Below are 21,641 nucleotides of genomic sequence, written 5' to 3'. Positions count from 1 at the left end.
TGGCAATATCCTGTTTCCAATCACACCCCAGTGTTTTTAATGATTAAGAGTAAGTCAAGGGCTGTTTGAGCATGGGGATAACCCAGGCAAGTACCTAGCATACCTTGCTAGGAAAAGAAGTGCCCCGCAAGCCATTACCTCGTTCGGAGAGGACACTGGAAATTTGACTTAGAATTCTAAAAGGGTTAATGCAGCTTTCTGGAAATTTTACTCTGAATTATACCAATCCGAAAGCTGTGAGAGCAGGTGGGTTAGGGTGGAGTCTTTTTTTTTTAAGAATTTAGATCTTCCGGGAGTGACCCCTGAACAAGAGTCTCACCTCGATGTCCCATTGTCAGAGCAAGTGGTGCAGGAGGCTGTTAGACAGCTCCAGAATGAAAAGGCGCTGGGTCCTGACGGACTTCCCAGTGAGTTTGATAAGGAATTTGAGGATATTGTCAGGGCTTAGTATGTGTTTAATGACTCACATAGTCCTGGCCTCCTCCCGCCATTTCCAGGAGAACAAAACATCTCCCTCACCCTTAAAAAAGGGAAGGCCCCGGAGGATTGTGCTTCCTATAGGCCCATTTCACTCCTGAATGTCGACTTCAAAATCCTATCTAAGACTCTTGCGTTAAGGCTAGAAACTGCACTGCCCACCATCATTGAGGAGGACCATACGGGTTCATAAAAGATTGCAGGTCAACAGATAATGTCAGAAGATTACTTAATGTGTTCCAAGTATGTCAACAGTACAGGGATTGGTGATCTCCAATCTCCAATATGGAAAAGGCATTTGACAGGGTCGAGTGGCCATATCTTTTTTTGTACTTTGCAGCATTTTGGCCTGGGATAGACCTTCATCGGGTCCAGGTTTTATATACTGATCCACTTGCCATCGTCCTCACCAATAGTATATAGTCAAGCAATTTTAATATTTGCAGGGGCAGTCGATAGAGCTGTCCCTTGTCACAATTGCTTCTCACATTGGTGATTGAGCCACTAGCGGAGGTAATACACAGGGATCCCAATATAACCACTCCAGAAGTGGGGTCGAAGTCACAAAAGGTCGCACTATATGCAGATGACATTCTTGTCGTCTTATCAAGCCCAACAGTCTCAGTCCCACACCTGACGCAATGCATCAATGTATTTAGTGACTTCTCTGGTTAAAAGGTCAATTTTGCGAAATCAGAGGCCATGCCCATGGGTGGTCTCCTGAGAGTGCCTGATCCTGAGGGCGGATCTCTGTACCCCTTTAGATGGTCGCGGGAGGGCTTTCTCTACTTAAATATATTTGTTACTCCCATTTTTAATTGGCTATTTAAAGCCAATTTTCCCCATTTATCCAACAGAATCCAGCAGGACCTTCGTAGATGGGAGGTGCTTCTGATCTCTTGGTTAGGTCAGATGGCCCTCATTAAAATGAACGTTCTGCCCTGCCTGTTGTATCCTATGTGAATGCTATCTCTGCTTTTTACTGAGCAAACATTTAGAAGACTGAACAACTGGTTCAATTCTTTTATCTGGTATCAAAAGTGGCCTCTAATTAAATTGACTAAGTTGCAGTTAACTTACAGATTTGGAGGAGTGGGTCTCCCGGATATCAGAAACTATCTTGTTGCTATCTTGCGTGAATGATTGGGCTCGGAGGGACCTTCATTGAAGCATCTCTGACAAGATGCCCCCTTATTAGTCTGCTGCTTTCAGACAAAATGAGAACAGTTAAGGAATATTGCCATAGCCCAATAGTCATCAATACTGTCCAGGCATGGAGGGCAATGTGTCAGGGTGAGGGCAATATTGCCAAAACATCATTTTTGACACCCATAGTTGATATGCTGGGCTTTCAGTCAGGGACAATGAACTCTGGGTTTAAACTATGGGCAGTTATGGGTTTGTCTTGCCTGGGTGATTTATTTGAAGGAGACATATTGATATCCTTTGACCAGTTGACTTGAAAATATGAATTGCTGGATAGGGACCTCTTTTGTTTCTTTAAATTAGAAATTTCATACAAAAAGAGAACATACTTTGAACTGATCCTTGTATGCCCGACATGGAGAAGAGGGTGTTGAGTGCTAAGGGTACATTATCTGCTAGCAACGCTTATCATCTATTGGCAGAGGGTCCCACGGACAAGACAGAACAGTTCTGTAAGGTATGGAAGAGGGACTTGGACATGAGATCTCTTCTGAAATATGGGAGGATATCGGGGAAGTGCAAGAAGGATCTCAATTTGCAACAGGACTCACTCCTTAAAATTGAAGATTCCCTACCGGGTCCATTTGGCTCAAGACCGCCTCTCTAAATTTAAAGCGGGAGCATCTCCATCATGTCCTCAGTGTGAAGTGAGGGTGGGCACACTTTACTCATTGTCTTTTGGCCTGCCACAGACGCAGGCACACTGGAGTGCTGTGGTAGGTGAAATAGTGAAGGCCTTGGGGGTGAAAGTGGAGATGGACCTGGTATCTCCTCTTCTTGGCTTTGTTAATTCACTTTCATTAGGTGCACACAAAGAAAGGCTTTTCAGGATCCTTACTTTTTGTGTAAGAAAGAACATTCTATTAGAGTGGATGTCAGAAAATCCCCCGGGGCTGGTGGGCTGGCGTAAGCTAGTCATGGAGTACATGCCTTGAACTGACTTTGGAGTTTGGTGCATCATAAAACTGAGATTTTCTATAAGACGTGGTGGCCCATTTTGAGCTACCTGGGTACAGATTTGTCCGGCATACTAATAAGAGCCTTTATAGCCATGGCAATTCTATGTAATGAATATCCAGTGGGGAGGAAATACGAACATATGAATACGGATAAACTCATGCACTCAATGATTGAGGACTATTGCTTTGTTTTGCTGAGCTGTTATAGTTGTTATCATTATTATTGTTAGGTTTTCCTTTTTTAGCTTAGTTATTTATGTAATTTTTAACATTTGTTTGAATTGTTTGGTTTTATATTTGTAATATTCAAAAGAAAAACATTTTATTTTTATTAAAAAAGATTTTGTTAAAGTCCTCTGATGACCGTAAAACCTACTGTCAATTGTTGGAAAAACCTATCTGGTTCACTAGTGTCCTTCAGTGAAGGAAATCTGCCATCCTTACCTGGTCTGGCCTACATGTGACTCTATAGCAATAGCAATGTGGTTGACTCTCAACTGCCCTCTGAAATGGCCTAGTATCTGTCGCTAGAAAGTCGCAACAAAGAAATGAAACCAAGACGGACAACCTGGCATTGATCCAGCAAGTGGACTGCAGTGATTCAAGAAGGCAACTCACCACCACCTTCTCAAGGTCAAATAAGGATGGACTATCAATGCTGACACCCAAGTCCCACAAATGAATTTTTAAAAAAATGCTGGCAAATTGGGCAAGATCAGTTTAGGGTATCTGGTCAGCATGGATGATTGGATCAAAGGGTCCAGTTTCATGTTGTACATCGCTATGACTCTGAGTTCCAGAGACTGTCAAACCTCAGAACAAATTCCTCCTCAACTCAGTCTTCGGCTGAGGAATCGGACCTATTTGCTGTGTCCACTTTTCTTGTTAATCTCTTTTGAGTTTTTTTTTGCTTCATATGTGCTGAAATCCAGCCTCGGTGCAAACCCAGAGTGGCAATCTCCTGGCTGTTGTGGCCTCAGCGTGACCTCCAGCTATGAGATGATTCCAGAGTGGTCTCCCAGCTTCAAGATCCTTCAGATGAAGCCTGGCAGGAGGCAAGGTGCCAGTGTGGATTGGGTTAGAGTTGGTATTCAGAACTTTTCATTGCTTCTTAAAACTTTATTCCTATAATCTATAATGCTTTTCTTTCTTTATTTTGCTATTTTGTTTCCCTGCTAAGAATTTGAACCTAGGTACCTTTGTACCAAAGAGAGCGTGATATGTGGCATTTGAGTACATGTGACAATAAAGCTAATTCTAAGATTAAATTCTGAATTGGCACCCTTTATTTGGAGACTATGCCTTCTGATCCAAGACCCACCCATGAGGAAAACATGCTCTCAGCATTTATCCTGTTAAGCATGCTAAGAATCTTGTACAATTCAACAAGATCACATCTCATTCTTCTAAATTCCAGGGAATAGAGTTCCAAACTGTCTAGCCTTTGCTGAAAAGGCAGTCCCACCATACCGGGGATCATGTAGTGAACCTTCTTTGAACTGCTTTCAGTGAAATGATATTTTTTAACTAAGGGGGCACAAACCGCTAACATACTGCAGATGTCGTCTCTCCAGTGCCTAGTACATTTGCAGCAAGACCCCTCCACTCTTACACTCTGATCCCCTGGAAATAAGGGTCAACATTCCATTTGCCTTCCTGTGCTAGCTTCTGTATGTTGTGCACGAGCACCTCCAGTCCCTTTGCAGATTTCTGCTGTTTTTATCCATTTAAATAATGCTTTTTGGTCTCCCTACCAAAATTAGCAACTTTGCAATTTCCCACATACTCCACTTGCTGATTTTTTTTTTGCCTATTCACATATCACAATTATTTTTTGTGAACTGTTTGTATCCCTCTTGCAATCTGCCTTTCCATTTATTTTTGTGTTGTCTGGTCCCACAGCTTTGATGAGACAGCCAGTGTAAATAATAATAATTAATAGTCTTGCGCATGAATTCTTCGAATGCGCATCAAGCGCAATGCGATCATTATCCTAAAGGTTGCATTTCATGAATTGTTTGGGATCAGTGGTGCAAGTGTGTAGATGGATATTATAGCAGCAATTTTAATGGATGCACCTCTCACATTATTGAGAACAAATTTCCAATCCTGACAGATCCATTATTTGTTCAACCAATTTCTCCATCACCTAACCCCACAGTGATTTCTTGTATGATGCCCAGGCGCAACCTTGGTTTTTTAGGATTCTGACCATCTCTTACCCCAGATGCATGGTTCCTCAGGATGAGTTCTCAGACAAATTACTGATAGGAGGTTGTAGGTGGTGAAATAATACTAATTGGATATGAAATGTACCCTCACCCCCATCAGCCCAGAATTTTCCTTCCGCTTTAAAAGAAGAAAACAAAAGATTGTAATTTAAAGCTTTTTATTTAAGCAAATGTAAGAACATTGAAAACATTTACTAAATACACTTTTTAGAAATGAAAATCGTGCAAAGAACTCAGATGATTTTCTGTCATACCTGGTGCCTAGTATTGTTGGCATAGCCAAGATGCTGAACCACTTTAGTGAGTGGTTAAGTGTAATTGTCTAATTAGTGAATCCTACATACGGCTCAGTGATTTACAGGAGGAGGGAAAAGCAAAATACGTAAGCTCTCCAAAAAAAAATCAGGATAATGACCTCCTTAAAGGCCTTCCTCACCACAGCTCACAGGCTCGTAGATTCACATTGGGGCAGGAGACTGGAACATTGTGTGTGGAAGACATATGCTAGAAATGTTAAAGTGCTTCAGCAGTTGTTGTTTCTGGTATTAATTTATACATATTGTATAAATTTGATGCAGACCGAAGTACTGTTAAGACATTCTTGGTATTTTGTTACTTTGAATGGAGTTTTGTTTTGGATCTATTTGGAAAGTGAATATATATAAGCAACACCTGAGATGTGATTACATTAAGATGAAGAGTTCAATAAGTGAGTGAGAGATTAGGCTCTTAACCACTAAGACCTGTACTTTCATACAAAGAGTATGATTGTTTAGTTTTTCATGGTTATAGGGCTAGCCCCACAGGAGACAATGGCAATTTTGAGTAATTGAACATAAGCAGATAAACAGGGAACAACAAAATGTATTACAGTCTTTAGTGATCTGTCCTCTGTGCATCTTTAATTTTTTTTCCCCAAAATGGTTTGCATTTTACAAATATATATTCTCTTATATACACTCACAAATATATACACAACTCGCAAAATAACAAATCAATGTAGATTCATTATAAAGCTAAACATTAATTAAAATACATTTAGAGTCAAAAACAAGTGCAATATCATTGGCAATAATAAACAATTCTGTTATTTTTTGTAATTGCCCATTCTTAAAGCAATATAAATGGGGTTTTAATTCAAAACAGTTTAAATATTGCAAAAATAAAAAGACTGAAGACAGAAAAGATGTGCAGAACCGTTTAAAGACCTAGCCAAGCAATTCAGTTGAAGTATTCATCATTCTGCCAATGATTGGATAAATGATTGGTTTGCTTAGTTTTTTTTTCCCCCAAAATGGTTTGCACTTTTACAAAAATATATCCTCTCACACACTCACTCTCATTCTTACACTCACTTTCATTCACAGTATCACTCACACATAAACTCTCAGTCTCGCACACAATGTCTCAGTCTCAGTCTGGATTAGAGTGGTGCTGGAAAAGCACAGCAGGTCAGGCAGCATCCAAGGAGCAGGAAAATCAATGTTTCGGGCAAAAGCCCTTCACTCGGTCGCACACAATCTCATTCACAGTCTCATTCTGATTCTCTCACTCACAGGCTCTTTCTGATTTCACACATGCACACTCCCATGTGGCCTCACTCACAGACCCCCTTGAATACAGCAATTCAATATGAATTTATTATAAAGTCATAGTGTCATATAGATGTACAGCATGGAAACAGACCCGTCCAGGCCGACCAGATATTCCAACCCAATCTACTCCTACCTGCCAGCACCCGGTCCATATCCCTCCAAATCCTTCCTATTCATATACCCATCCCAATGCCTCTTAAATGTTGCAATTGTCCCAGCCCCCACCACTTCTTCTGGCAGCTCATTCCATACATGTACCACCTTCTGCATGCAAAAGTTGCCTCTTAGGACTCTTTTATATCTTTCTCCTCTCACCCTAAACCTATGCCTTTTAGTTCTGGACTCCCCAACCCCAGGGAAAATACTCTGTCTATTTACCCTATCCATGCCCCTCATAATTTTGTAAACATCTATAAGGTCACCACTCAGCCTCCAACGCTCCAGGGAAAACAGCACCAACCTGTTCAGCCTCTCCCTATAGCTCTAATCCTCCAACCCTGGCAACATCCTTGTAAATCTTTACTGAACCCTTTCAAGTTTCGCAACATCTTTCAGAAAGGAAGGAGACCAGAATTGCATACAACTTTCCAGAAGTGGCCTAACCAATGTCCTGTACAGCCGCAACATGACCTCCCAACTCCTGTACTCAATACTCTGACCAATAAAGGAAAGCATACCAAACACCGCCTTCACTATCCTATCTATCTGCTACTCCACTTTCAAGGAGCTATGAACCTGCACTCCAAGGTCTCTTTGTTCAGCAACACTCCCATTAAGTGTATAAGTCCTGCTAAGATGTGCTTTCCCAAAGTGTAGCACCTTGCATTTATCTGAATTAAACTCCATCTGTCACTTCTCAGCCCATTGGCCCATCTGGTCAAGATCCTGTTGTAATCTGAGGTAACCCTCTTCGCTGTCGACTATACTTCCAATTTTGGTGTCATCTGCAAACTTACTAACTGTACCTCTTATGCTTGAATCCAAATCAATTATGTAAATGACAAAAGTAGGGGACCCAGCACCAATCCTTGTGGCACTCCACTGGTCACAGGCCTCCAGTCTGAAAAGCAACCCTCCACCATCACCCTCTGTCTTTGACCTTTGAGCCAGTTCTATATCCAAATGGCCAGATCTCCCTGCATTCTGTGAGATCTAACCTTGCTAATGGGGAACCTTACTGAACGCCTTACTGAAGTTCATATAGATCACATCTACCGCTCTGCCCTCATCAATCCTCTTTGTTACTTCCTCAAAAAACTCAATCAAGTTAGTGAGCCATGATTTCCCACGCACAAAGCCATGTTGACTATCCCTAATCAGTCCTTGCCTTTCCAAATACATGTACATCCTGTCCCTCTGGATTCCCTCCAACAAATTGCCTGACACCAACGTCAGGCTCACTTGGCTATAGTTCCCTGGCTTGTCCTTACCACCCTTCTTAAACAGTGGCACCACTTTAGCCAACCTGCAGTCTTCCAACTCCTCACCTGTGACTATCGATGATACAAATATCTCAGCAAGAGGCCCAGCAATCACTTCTCCAGCTTCTTGGAGTTCTCGGGTACACCTGATCAAGTCCTGGGGATTTATCCACCTTTACCTGTTTTAAGACATCCAGCACTTCCTCCTCTGTAATCTGGTTATTTTGCAAGATGTCACCATCTATTTCACTACAGTCTATATCTTCCATATCCTTTTCCACAGTAAATACCGAATGAGTATTTTGCATCAGTATCTCCCTAATTTTTTGCGGCTCCACAAAGGCTGCCTTGCTGATTTTTGAAGGGCCCTATTCTCTCCCTAGTTACCCTTTTGTCCTTAATATATTTGTAAAACCCCTTTGGATTCTCCTTAATTCTATTTGCCAAAGCTAACTCATGTCCCCTTTTTGCCCTCCTGATTTCCCTCTTAAGTATACTCCTACTTCCTTTATACTCTTCTAAGGACTCACTTGATCTATCCTGTCTGTATGCTTCCTTCTTTTTCTTAATCAAACCCTCAATTTTTTTAGTCATCCAGCATTCCCTATACCTACCAGCCATTCCTTTCATCCTAACAGGAATATATTTTCTCTGAATTCCTGTTATCAGTTGAACTTAACTTTTTTTAAAATTGAAGATCAAAAATCAGTACAACATCATTGGCAATAATAAATAATTCTATTATTTCTTGTAGTTGCCCTTTATTGAACGCATGTCAATGGGTTTATATCCAGATGAGTTTTAGCCACTGAAAAAATAAACATTTTGAAGGCAAGAATGATGTGTTGAAGAATTTAAAGGGCCAAGCCAGACACTTTAGTTGAAGTATTCATTATCTGGCCAATGATTGTATAAATGGCTGGTTTGCTTGTTTTTTTCCGCATAAGGCTTGCACTTTCCAAACACATATTTTTTCTCTCTCTCTCATACTTGCTCTCTCTTGCACACGCACGCACACACATTCAAACACAATTCAATATAAAGTTCAACATTAATTCAAAAGCGAGTACACCATCACTGGCAATGATAAACAAGTTTATTATTTCTTGTCGTTGCCCTTTGAAGCATGTCAATGGGCTTATATCCAGATGAGTTCAAACCACTGGAAAAATAAACATATTGAAGGCAGGAATAGTGTGCTGAAGAGTTTAAAGGCCTAGCTAAGCGCTTCAGTTCAAGTATTCATCAGCCTATCAACCCTCCCACCCCTGTAACTAACTTACCTAACCAGCACAATATGGTCAATTTAGCATGGCCAATTCACCTAACATACATACCTTTGGACTGTGGGAGGAAACCCACACAGACACCGGGAGAATGCAGATTCCACACAGCTAGTGACCTGAGACTGGAATTGAACCCAGGGTTCTGGAGCTGTGAGGTAGCAGTGCAACCACTGAGCCATCATACCACCCTGGCTTATTGTCAAACAACCATGGAAGAACCCAGGCAAATTCAATTGCATTTGGCCAACAAGATAGAAACATAACAGATGTTTTGCTTCCAAACAATTAAAACATGTTTTTGATATTCATGGAAGACTGGTGGCAGGGTTCAATTCTCCAGCCTCCCATCAAAAATAGCTCAATGTGCAAGATATTTCAAAAACAGAGATGAGCACTGCACTCAAAAGTCCAAAGTCAATATTATCCAAGTTGTCTAACGTCAAGTTACTGTTATCCTAACTGTCCAATACTTTAAAGTAGAAAACTGCCAAGGTCATTTATTCATATATTGCAGGGTTTTCAAGACTGAGCCCAATATAGTCGCATGAAACGTTATGCTCCTTATAGCTTAAACTGGCATAGAAATGGGGATCTTCTTTTGGTAAATCTGGGTATTTCCATCTTATGGTCTGTATTTGTATGGTTTCTCAGAATGAAGTGGTAATTCACACTCTTGTTCATTCGATAAAACAAGTTTGCATTATCCAGAAGTATCTGCACAGAAAAGGCACAGGAAAAGCACGTTATTATTCACACCTATTTTCATAATACGGATTGTACACGGGTCCAAAAGCTTCCTGAATATAGAAATATCAATGGCTGCGGGGAACAAAACTAATTTATGAGCGGTACAGTGACTCAGTGGTTAGCACTGCTGCCTCACAGCGCCAGGGACCCAAGTTTGATTCTAGCCTTGTGTGACTGTCTGTGTGGAGTTTGCACATTCTCTCCATGTCTGCATGAGTTTCCTCTAGATGCTCCGGTTACTTCCCACAATCCAAAGATGTGCAGGTTAGTGAATTGGCCATGCTAAATCACCCATAGTTTTCAGGGATGTGTGGGTTAGATGCATTAGTCAGGGGTAAATGTAGAGTATTAGGGCAGAGGAATGAGTCTGGGTGGGTTACTCTTCGGAGAGTCGGTGTGGACTTGTGCCAAATGGCCTGTTTCCACACTGTAGGGATTCTATGATTCAATTCTAACCAGTTTTAGTTAGAGAATCAAAGAACCCTTACAGTGTGGAAGCAGTCCATTTGGCCATCAATTCATACCAACCCACCAAAGAGCATCCCACCATCCCTAACCTATTCCTGTAACTCTACATTTACCATGGACAATCCACCTAACCTGAACATCTTTCGACTATGGGAGGAAACCGAAGTACTGGTGGAAACTCACATTGACAGGAGAGGAATGCGTAAACTCCGCGCGGTCAACCAAGGCTACTGCTAAACAAAATAAAATCCTTTGTAGCTGATTCTATATTTGGATTCATCCTCCTGACAGTAACGCGAACCGTAATTATTTGGTATGCAGGTGCAATTTATTCTTCCATGCAAAATTATGCTCCAAGGATGAGAAAAATCTTGATAAAATGGTACTTGGTGAATTCACAAGTTAATTTTATCCTGCCTTTTCTGTCCAAATGAATTAGATATACATCATCGTTGGCTATAGATGTCTAATTTGCCATATTTTATTCTCTTCTGGCCCTATCCCCGACCCCCTCTTCCAATTACGAACCCTCTACATCCTTCCCAATGTATTTATCAAATAGGGCCAAAGCCTGGGGTTGTCAGTTTTGGTCGTAGAGGAGATAGAAGACACATAAATACACCAGTGACTCCTGATCCCATTGACTGCCCAATAATGAATTGCAACAGGAAGTTTGACAACAGGCATCTGCTGTTAGGGCACTTGAAAAGGTAGGCATTTTCTTTTATCAGTGAAAGTAATACATTTTCTAAGACTGTTTTAGAAACCAAAACTGCAGATTTGTCAATAAGCTATTGAGTAAATACGGAAAGTTTAATACTTTGCCTACTTAATTTTTCTGTATTTTTTTCCTAAAGGACTGAATGGTTGTAGTGGTTGCTGCATTGTAACTGGTTGGTTCAGTGACACCTCCTCCCATGTTCCTACAAAGGGAACATAAGGAATATTTAATGGATAACATGGGGTTCTGTTTTGGCTCCTGGTTGGGAATATGGATGCATGTTTGGTGAGAAATGAACCTGAGGATCAGTACTAGTGCTTAATGTGATTACATATGGTGTTTTGATAAGAGAAACCTGGGGCTTTTCCAGAGCCCATATGCAGCGACCTATCCTGTCACTATTGCTGAGTCAAAATGTGCAACAGCAGGTGATAACTTCATTGCAACTTTGGTCTAAACATGAGCATAAGCTGAACTCCAGGGTTGAGTTGAGATTAACTGTCCTTGTCAGTCTTCAACCGAGTGTAGAATCAGAATAAATGGGATGGAGAGGAAAGCTCTCTGTTAGTTGAAGTCACATCAAGCACCTCAATACGTGACTGCAGAAGTTTTTCACAGTAGATTTTCTTTTATTAACCTGTTCAAAAATGTCATTACAAACTCCTGAGGAAGGTGGGACTTGAATCTGGGCCTTCAGGTTCAAGAGGGTACTTCACTGCACCACAAAAGTAGTGTTCCAGACGCAACCATCTTCAGCTGCTTCGTTGATGACCTTTCCACCTCCATGAGATCAGAAGTCGGGATGGTTGCTGATGATTGCATAATTTTCAGCCCCATTCATAACAATTCAGATACTAAAGCAAGCTGTTTTCTTAAGCAACGAGACCTGAAGAACATCTCTGCTTGGAATGGTATATGGCACATAATACTCTGGCCACGCAAGTGCTGTGAAATGACTGTCTCCAACAAGAGAGAATCTATCATCCCTTGATGTTGAATGGCATTACAGTTCCCCCACTATCAACCTTCTGAAGGTTATCATTGATCATAAATTGGACTGGAGCAGCCATATCAATATTGGGGCTACAACATCAGAGTAGAGGTTGGGCATTCTGTCCTGGGTTACTCATCACTTGATTCCTTAAAGCCTGTCTATCATTTAAAAGACACAAGTCAAGCGTGTATTGGAATGCTGTCCATTTGAACATAGGTGTAGATCCAAGAACACTGAAATAACTTGAGATTATCCAGGCCAAAACAGTCCACTTGATTTGGCACTCCATTCACTGCCTTCAGTGTTGACCCCCTTCCACTTCTATCCCTTTCAGCTTCCATCTCCTTCACACTGACACATGGTGGTAGCAGTGTATACCATTGCAGCAACTCACCAAGGATTCTTCTAAAGCCTTTTCCAAGCTGTGACCTCTACCACCCTAGAAGGAAAGGGCAGCAATTGCATAAGAACACCACCACTTGCAAGTTTCCTCTCAAGTTTCACTCCGTAACTTGGAACTGTATCACCATTCCTTCAATGATGCTGGGTAAAATCGTGGAATTCTCCTTAAAGCTCTAGGAGAAAGTGAGGTCTGCAAATGCTGGGGATCATAGTCAAAAAGTGTGGTGCTGGAAAAGCACAACCAATCAGGCAACATTCAAGGAGATGAGAATTGACATTTCAGGCATGAGGCCTTCATCAGAATGAGGCTGGTTTTCTGGTGAAGAGCTTATACCCAAAATGTCAATTCTCCTGCTACTCAGATGCTGCCTAACTGGCTGTGCTTTTCCAGCACCACACTTGGACTCTGATTTCCAGCATCTACAGTCCTCACTTTCTCCTTAAAGCACTCTGCACGTTCCTTCAATGGTTCAGATAGGCAGCATAGAACATAGAAAAGTACAGCACAGAACAGGCCCTTCAGCCCATGATGTTGTGCCGACCATTGATCCTCATCTATGCACCCTCAAATTTCTGTGACCATGTGCATGTCCAGCAATCTCTTAAATGTCCCCAATGACCTTGCTTCCATAGCTGCTGCTGGCAACGCATTCCATGCTCTCACAACTCTGTGTAAAGAACCCGCCTCTGACATCCCCTCTATACTTTCCTCTAACCAGCTGAAAGCTATGACCCCTCGTGTTAGCCATTTCTGCCCTGAGAAATAGTCTCTGGCTATCGACTCTATCTATGCCTCTCATTATCTTGTATACCTCAATTAGGTCCCCTCTCCTTCTCCTTTTCTCCAATGAAAAATGTCTGAGCTCAGTCAACCTCTCTTCATAAGATAAGCCCTTCAGTCCAGGCAGCATCCTGGTAAACCTCCTCTGAACCCTCTCCAAAGATCCACATTTTCCCTATAGTAGGGCAACCAGAACTGGACACAGTATTCCAAGTGCGGTCTAACCAAAGTTTTATAGAGCTGCAACAAGACCTCACGACTCTTAAACTCAATCCCCTGTTAATGAAAGCCAAAACACCATATGCTTTCTTAACAACCCTGTCCACTTGGGTGGCCATTTTAAGGGATCTATGTACCTGCACTCCAAGATCCCTCTGTTCCTCCACACTGCCAAGAATCCTATCCTTAATCCTGTACTCAGCTTTCAAATTCAACCTTCCAAAATGCATCACCTCGCATTTATCCAGGTTGAACTCCATCTGCTACCTCTCAGCCCATCTCTGCGTCCTGTCAATGTCCCACTGCAGTCTACAAAAGCCCTCTATACTGTCAACGACACCTCCAACCTTTGTGTCATCTGCAAACCTGCTGACCCATTCTTCAATCCCCTCATCCAAGTCATTAATAAAAATTACAAACAATAGAGGCCCAAGGACAGAGCCCTGTGGAACACCACTCACCACTGACTTCCAGGCAGAATATTTTCCTTCTACTACCACTCACTTTCTTCTGTTGGCCAGCCAATTATGTATCCAGACAGTTAAGTTCCCCTGAATCCCATTCCTCCTGACCTTCTGAATGAGCCTACCATGGGGAAGCTTATCAGATGCCTTGCTGAAGTCCATATACACCACACCAGCATTTCACTACCTTTTTGAGGGTTTATTAGAAATGGAAGATAAATGTTGATCTAATAAGTGTTATCTATATGTCATGACTTTTATTTTCAAAAACAAATTGCTGGAAAAATTGTGCGAAATGACAAAGAAGACTTGGCCCTAATTGTGTCACCAGCAAAATAGGTGTTTTACAAAGCCTTAAATCCATCCTAAATTGGTGAAATAGGATAGTCCTCTGTGGCACAGTACAAGGAGTCCATTTGAGTGCTGCAGTTAGTACATTCCAGTACCTGACAAATGTATGATTGTGTGGATTCTGCACTGTATAAAAGTCCATGTTGGAGTGGTGTAGATGGACTGTTGCCACTGCTGTAAAATGCTAACATTAAATGTGATCATTGCAGAGTGAGGAAGATTCTTGATCTGCAAGGGAGTCAAGAGATAGGAGGCAAGTAGGAAGGTGGATTTAGGTCTGTGATATTGAATGATGGAGCAGGCTCCTGGAGCCACATGGCTGCTTTTGTGAGAAGTGGGGATTCCACGTTTAGCCAGAGAGCATAGATATTCTAGCAAGAGACTTTTACATATTTATTTTTCATGTGATGGGCACAAAGTGACAGATGGAGTGTGGTTAGTCCTGGGCTGTTCCATTGCAACCCTTTTTGTAGGGTGCTCTGCTCCTTTAATCTTTGCTACTGGGTGGCTTAGAGGAAGTTCAGTTGATATGCTGTGCTAACTTTTCAAAATATGCTTTCTTTTTAAAAAAAGGTTTGACCATTCTCCATGTGATCCCACGATTACTCTTCATGGGTCTCCATCCACTTGGTATGTTTGTGTTGCATGCTGTCAACGATTCATAAACCGACAGAAATATGAAGAGCATTTGGCTTTAAAGGTTTGTTTTACTGAATGCATGATGAATAAAATTCATTTTTAATACCCCTTTGTAGTTATTTTTCACTTTTAATTTCATCATTCTATCCATTACTCACTTATGTTTAAGTTGAGAGATTCTTAAGTTAATGGTCATGAATTCTCCAAGCTAGTTTACATCTGTTAGTTTTGTTAATCCTTGTTTCTGTTTCCTCCCCTGCAATCTCTTTTCTAGTCTCCTTCTTCCACTCCTATCCTCAACCACCAGTTTCCTCATCAAATATCTGTTCTGGTCCTCTTTCCCAAACCCAGCACCTTCCCATCCCACAAAACAAAAAGCGCAGTGGAATATTTTGTGTACATCTAAGAGGGTAGTCGGGGTCTCCGTTTAACAGCTCATCTGAAAGATAGCGCAGCATTCCCTAATGCCTGCACAGGGGTGTCAGTTGGGTTATGCGGTCAAATCCCTGTCATAAAATTTGAACCCACAACATTTTTCAGAGTTAAGAGCAACTGAACCACAGCTAATGCATCTTGGCCAATAATGTCAGATACCCAGTGCAGTATAAGTTGTTTTTCAAACTAACCTCGATGGGATTGGTTTGACTTGGATGGTTATATAATTAAAATGATTACAGGCAAGAAGAGCTTTGGGTTTTTTTTATATATTCTCGTACCTTGAATTTCTTCAAAAAGATTAAACTTGATTGAAAGCAAAGACAGCATTTTCTGTACTGCCTGGAATCAGTTAAAGATGCCAGCTGCAATCAAAGCCATTCCATGAAGCATACCCAGTATCTTGTATCTAAACTTTAAGCTATACAGAGACTGAGAGTTTTGACCAGCATAGCACTTGGAGTTACATGGCACCTTTATCACACTTCTCAAATAAAAGAGCTCCTCTTCAAAGTGTAAAATTTGTTATTGTTATCAGTCACTGACTTGTGGCTGAATCACATCTCAAATGGTTTATTACCAGCAGCTGCTACTCCCTGTTTCATGGAGCTGATGAGTATGGAAGAGCTGCCAGCCTCAGCTTAGCTGGCACCTCTTAGGCAGAACTCCCATTCCCACTGTTCCTGAGAAGTCTGCTGCTGGCCTGTGGAATAAGATTTGGGAAGTCTTTCTAAAAATAAGTCGCAATGGGATTTTAAGCCAGCAGCCCAGATTGCTGACACCTCCACAAACTTCTTCCCAATGATATTTTGATGACGACTGAAATCAGTGCAATAACTTAGCTTATTAGCTAATCAAGCTTGTCAGCCAGTCACTTTGTACACAGTGAGGTCCAATTGAAATGAATTGCCAGAGTTATTTATGACTCTTAGCCAGACACCCAACTTCTATTTGCAAGCTGCTTTTAGACATTAGACGTTTACTCATGATGAGCCTCTTATACCTGGAGTTGGTGCCACAATATTTTGCAAGTGTTCCAGGCCAGTTTTATTTTTGTGAGGGGAGCAAAACCCACTGGTGGGTTGGTTGATGTTGAACGGACGCTTAACTTAAAGATAATTGACAAATGAATCAAGGGGCCAATGATGGAAACTTATTCAACTGCGTTGTGTCATATTATCTGGCCTGATAGTGGAAACAGATTCACCATTAATTTACAAAAAGGGATAGATAGAATATTTGAAGCAAAAGACTTTCAGGGCTGAGTTGGAAGAGCGAGGGGAGTGAGACTAATTGGTTAGCTCGTTCACAGATCTGATGCAAATATGATGGTCTGAATTGCCTCCTGTCCACTGACTTGCTGTTGCCTGCCAGTTAATGAAGAATGTGTAGTTATGCACAGATTAAAAGATTGTCCATTTCTTTATAGGTTGATTCAACAGATCATGAAGGTCATCGGTGTGACCTTGAACCACAGGTTACTCAGTGCTTCGCTTGCCCAAGCTGCTACCTCCTTTTCAATTTAAGAGATGAATGCTTGCAGCATATGGCCAAAACAAATCACTTCCTTCAAAGACACAAATTGAGTGGTAGGTTTTGTGGAGGGATGGTGTTTGGGAGTGCAGAATGCGTTTGAATATTAGCATACATCAAAATTGGTACGTTAACCATGTGGAACTCAATTACATAACGATGAGAAATGGTTGGGGGTTGCAATGGTGTGTTTGTAAAATGTTGAATCATAGAAGAAGGTATTTGGCCTCTTGTGTCTACACAAGCTCTTTTTAAGAGTTGTCCAATTAGTTCTACTATGCCAACTCTTATTCTGATAGCTGAGGACTTTTTAAAATGCATATCCAATTCTTTCTGCAGGTGAATTGGTCATGCTAAATTGCCCATAGTCTTAGGTAAGGGGTAAATGTAGGGGAATGGGTGGGTTGTGCTTCGGCGGGTCGGTGTGGACTTGTTGGGCCGAAGGGCCTGTTTCCACAGTGTAAGTAATCTAATCTAATCTAATTATTTCATTTGTATCCCCTATTCTTTCAGGCAATGTATTTTAGATCACAAAATGCATTGTAAAACAAGAATTAGTTTAACTGCTTCATCTGGTCTGTGCCCATTATCTTGAAACTGTCTCCACTGGATATTGATTTTCCTACCAGTGGAAACATTTCTCCCCTATCCACCACAACAAAACCCCTTATAATGTGTCAACACCTCTGTTAAATTGCCCCTCAACCTTCTCTGCTCAGTGGTTAGTACCGCTGCCTCACGGCGCCAGGGACCCAGGTTCAATTCCAGCTCGGGTGAATGTCTGTGTGGAATTTGCACATTCTCCCCGTGTCTGTATGGGTTTCCTCTGGGTGCTCCGGTTTCCTCCCACAGTCCAAAGATGTGCAGGTTAGGTGGATTGGCCATGCTAAATTGTCCATAGTGTTAGGTGCATTTATGGGGAATGGGTCTGGGTGGGTTACATTTCAGAGGGTCAGTATGGACTTGTTGGCCCGAAGGGCCTGTTTCCATACTGTAGGGAATCTAATCGAAAGAGAACCTTCCAGTCTCTCCGCTAACTGAAAACCCTGATTACGTGTTCCATTACAGTAAACTAGTAGATTTCTTTATGCAGCTGAATCACTTGCTTCAGTAAAATAGCACTAAAACTGTCTACGTGTATATTTAAAACTTCTACATTTTCATTGATTATAATATTTGAAATGGGACTTTCCTAGTATGTTTGGATTTTTGATGAGCCCCACAAAATGAATAGGTCTAAATGAAACAGATTCAAAAATTCCAAATTTTGAGGAGGCAGGGCACACTTGAATTCATGGGAGATGTCGCCTGTCCTGTGGATTTTTCCATGTGTAGCAATTTTTATTGACTGTTAACTGATTAATGAATCAGTTAAATAATATGAAACATGAAATGATTGGTAATGCTTAGAGACTTAATATCCTGTACATCTGAGCAAATGAGAATATTGTCCCCTTTCAAATAGTCTTCAATGTTCGCACAACACTGCTGAACCCAAAGCTATCAGCTCTACTCCTGTCTGGCCCCGAGAGAAAAATATTACCATCTTCAAACTAACATATTTTCTTACTTCTCACCAGTTTCCCATGACCTACCCTGCATACCTCCTAAATAAATGTCAGGCTTGTTTAAATTGGTTCATCCTACACAGGATGGTTGAATATTAAACCTTCCTATCTCTAGTTCTCCACTTCGTAAAAATGATGTGTTCTGCAAGTATTCACAGGTGAATCCACAGAAACCATAGAAAAACTGCCAGAGCAAAAGAAGTAATTGTATTTGCATTGCCTGAAAACCAAAATAAAATCTAGCTGCCTATTCCACTCACACCTCCAACACTTGGTCCATTCTCTTGAGGATTACAGCACCTCAGAACAGATCCAGTTACCTTTTAAATGAGTTGAGAGCTGATGTCTCCTCCATCAAACTGGGCAGCAAACTGCAGATACCTGACAAAAAAAAAATTTCTTTGTGTCACCTCTAATATTCTACTTTAAAACTGTGCCCCTAGTAATTGACCGTGCACTACGGGAATGGAGTCTTTCCTGTCTAAGCCCCTCATAAGTTTGTACAACTTGATTAAATCATCACAACATTTTTTGTAAGGAAACCAGCCTTAGCCTATCCAACCAATCCTCAGTTTTTAAATACTGGCAACATGCTTCTACATTTCCCCTGTATTTTCTCTGGAGCAATTATATCCCTGCAATACATTGACCAGAACTACACACAAACAGTAATTGTGGCATAACCAGCTTTTAAACAGTTGCAGGATTACACCCTGCTTTTGTAAACTATACTACATCAAATAAAGGAAAGCATGACATATGCTTTCTTTACCACTTTATCTACCTGTCTTATCAGATTTGGAGACCTGTGGTCATGTTCTTTGAAGTCTCTCACTTCCTGTATTCATCTCACTTCCTCTCTCCCTCTCAATATTTTCCAGCTTATTGGTATTCCCTGGCTTTCTTTGTCCTTTCTTTACCCTTGCATTACCCCTTGCTTCTCCAGATTGAATTCCATTTACCTCTTCCATCTATAGGAAGCACTAAAGAAGATTCTGTAAATCAATTATCTGTGGCAAGAGAGTCATAATTACAGTTCAGTGACCCTGCATCAGAAATTAAAGATGAAAGACTTGGCTAGGAGGCTTGCTATGAGCTTATAGTTCAACATTAAGCCCTTCTTTGTTGCCCTGTTCATTTTATTTATTAAACTCTGTGGTATTGTCAGAAATGTTGGTTTTGTCTGAAACTAATCCAGTTTCCTCTTGTTTCTCTTCTAATAGGTGAGCAGGGAACACGCTGCCCTCTTCCATTCCCTAACTATGCAAAAAAGTTGTTGATTTCTTTGTGCCAAGAGGTTCCTTTCCAAGTGAAATGTACAGCTTGTCAACAAATACTCCGCACGCATATGGAACTATCAGCACATTTCAGGTGGGTTTGTTTCTATGTTTGTCTCCCATTTCCTTCAACCCCAGTTGGTTCCTTCAGCAGCGTGGATGAGAGGCACTGAAATTTCCTCCCTAGATCTTTCTTCCTCTCAGTTCGCCTTTAAGTATGCTCCTTACAAAATTCCTGTGTGTAGAAACGTATGCTTACCCGGTCTAATAGCTCTTTATATGATTTAAGTTAGTTTTTGTCTGATGCAGTAAAATGTCACAGAAGTATAAAGGTGCTCAACAAATGAAAATTGTTTATTCAGCGATTAGATAGTAGAAATATATATTTTTCCGTCATTTTAACTAACTGGAAAGGATCACTGGCTACGGTCATGTTTTGTTAAATCACTGGGATTATTTTCTGTTCTTACAATTGGCCTCTCCCAGCAATTGTTGATTCCTTTACAGAAACAGCAGTTGTTAGAGCAACTTGGCAGGTTTGGCTACATCTGTGGAGGAAAAGCAGAGTTAATATCTGGAGTCCAGTTCAGTTCTGAAGAAGGTCACTGGACTCTATGTTAACTGTGATTTCTCTCCACAAGCGCTGCCAGATCTGCTGAGTTTCACCAGCAATTTCTGTTTTTGAGATTGACAGCATTTGCAGTTCTTGGTTGTTAGATTGTCAAATCTTTACTAGTTTACTAAAGGCATGACTACCAAATATCTCCCTCTGTGGCATTGTTTCTTAGATTGGTAACAGTCTTGGCTTGGCCATGGTTGTTCTTCACCTTATATCGCGACACACAGTTCCTGCAAAGCAGCTGTCAGGGGTGTGACTAGTGGTTAACTTTGCCTTTCTCTAACCTTTGACTCTTAGAGACCTGATGTGATCCCTCTGCTGAGATGTATGATCAATGTTGTTAAATTGAGATTTAATTGATGTACAGTTCCTCAATTTCGTAGCTGAGTGACAATGAGCCTGGAGCAATCTTGTCTTTTCCAGTTGTGGTACAACTCAAAACTGGAAGATAAGGGCTGCATCCAAAAGTTTATCATGAACTTTGTGAAAGGAGTATAATTTAGAGCGCTCAATTTATAGGAATATTGATTAGGGATTAATTTCTTTAAAACAACAAGACTAACAGTTAGTGAGAGTATTGGGGAGCTATAGCATGGGATTTAAAATGGGATGAGCATTTGAGAGGTATGAATTACTTGATCCATTCAGAGGGGAGCTTTCAGTCTCTCAAGCCACAACTGCTGGCCTCTAGAATGACAAGGTCAGTGGATAGATGGGAAGATCACCGCATGCATGTTGCTCTCCAAGCCACTCATCATCCTGACTTGGAAATATATAATTGTTCCTTCAGTCTTGCTGGATGAAAATCTTGGAACTCCCTACCTAAGAGCTTTGGGGGATACCCGCAGCTGATGAACTACCGCAGTTCAAGGTGCAACTCCCTATTACATTCTCAAGGGCATAAAGATGGACAATAAATGCTGGTACAGCCAGTGATGTTCACACCCCACAATTTTTTTTATTGGGTAGAAAGGCTTGTGTGATTTTTGGCTTTATAAATTAATGGCAAAACGTACAGAAGCACAAACATGATAAACTGTCATAAAATTGTTGTTTGGACTCCACTACTCTTGGTGTGAAGGCATTAGAGAGGTTGCAGAAAAGATTTATGAGAAAGGTTCCAGGCATGAGGAGCTTCATTGAGAAAGTGGATAATCTCTGGTCGTTGTCCTTGGAAGAGAATGTTGAGAGGAGATTTGACAGGTATTCAAAATTTCCAAGTGTCTGGACAGAATAGATTGTGAGAAA

General features: G+C 41.1%; 1 protein-coding gene across 5 annotated transcripts in view; it reads left to right on the top strand.

Annotated features, from left to right (window-relative positions):
• znf451 (zinc finger protein 451) overlaps nt 1–21,641 on the top strand; it is an 88,739-nt gene that overhangs the window by 44,754 nt on the left and 22,344 nt on the right. For all 5 annotated transcript variants that reach the window (XM_060852061.1, XM_060852051.1, XM_060852042.1 and 2 more), the window contains exons 6-9: nt 10,953–11,100; nt 14,896–15,022; nt 16,826–16,985; nt 19,721–19,868. In XM_060852061.1, coding sequence (XP_060708044.1) covers nt 10,953–11,100; nt 14,896–15,022; nt 16,826–16,985; nt 19,721–19,868 — 583 coding nt within the window. The remainder of the gene's footprint in view (nt 1–10,952; nt 11,101–14,895; nt 15,023–16,825; nt 16,986–19,720; nt 19,869–21,641) is intronic.

Source organism: Hemiscyllium ocellatum, chromosome 3 (genome assembly GCF_020745735.1).
Source record: "Hemiscyllium ocellatum isolate sHemOce1 chromosome 3, sHemOce1.pat.X.cur, whole genome shotgun sequence".
In the NCBI taxonomy this organism is placed as follows: Eukaryota; Metazoa; Chordata; class Chondrichthyes; order Orectolobiformes; family Hemiscylliidae; genus Hemiscyllium; species Hemiscyllium ocellatum.
This window is presented reverse-complemented; position numbering and strand designations above follow the sequence as displayed.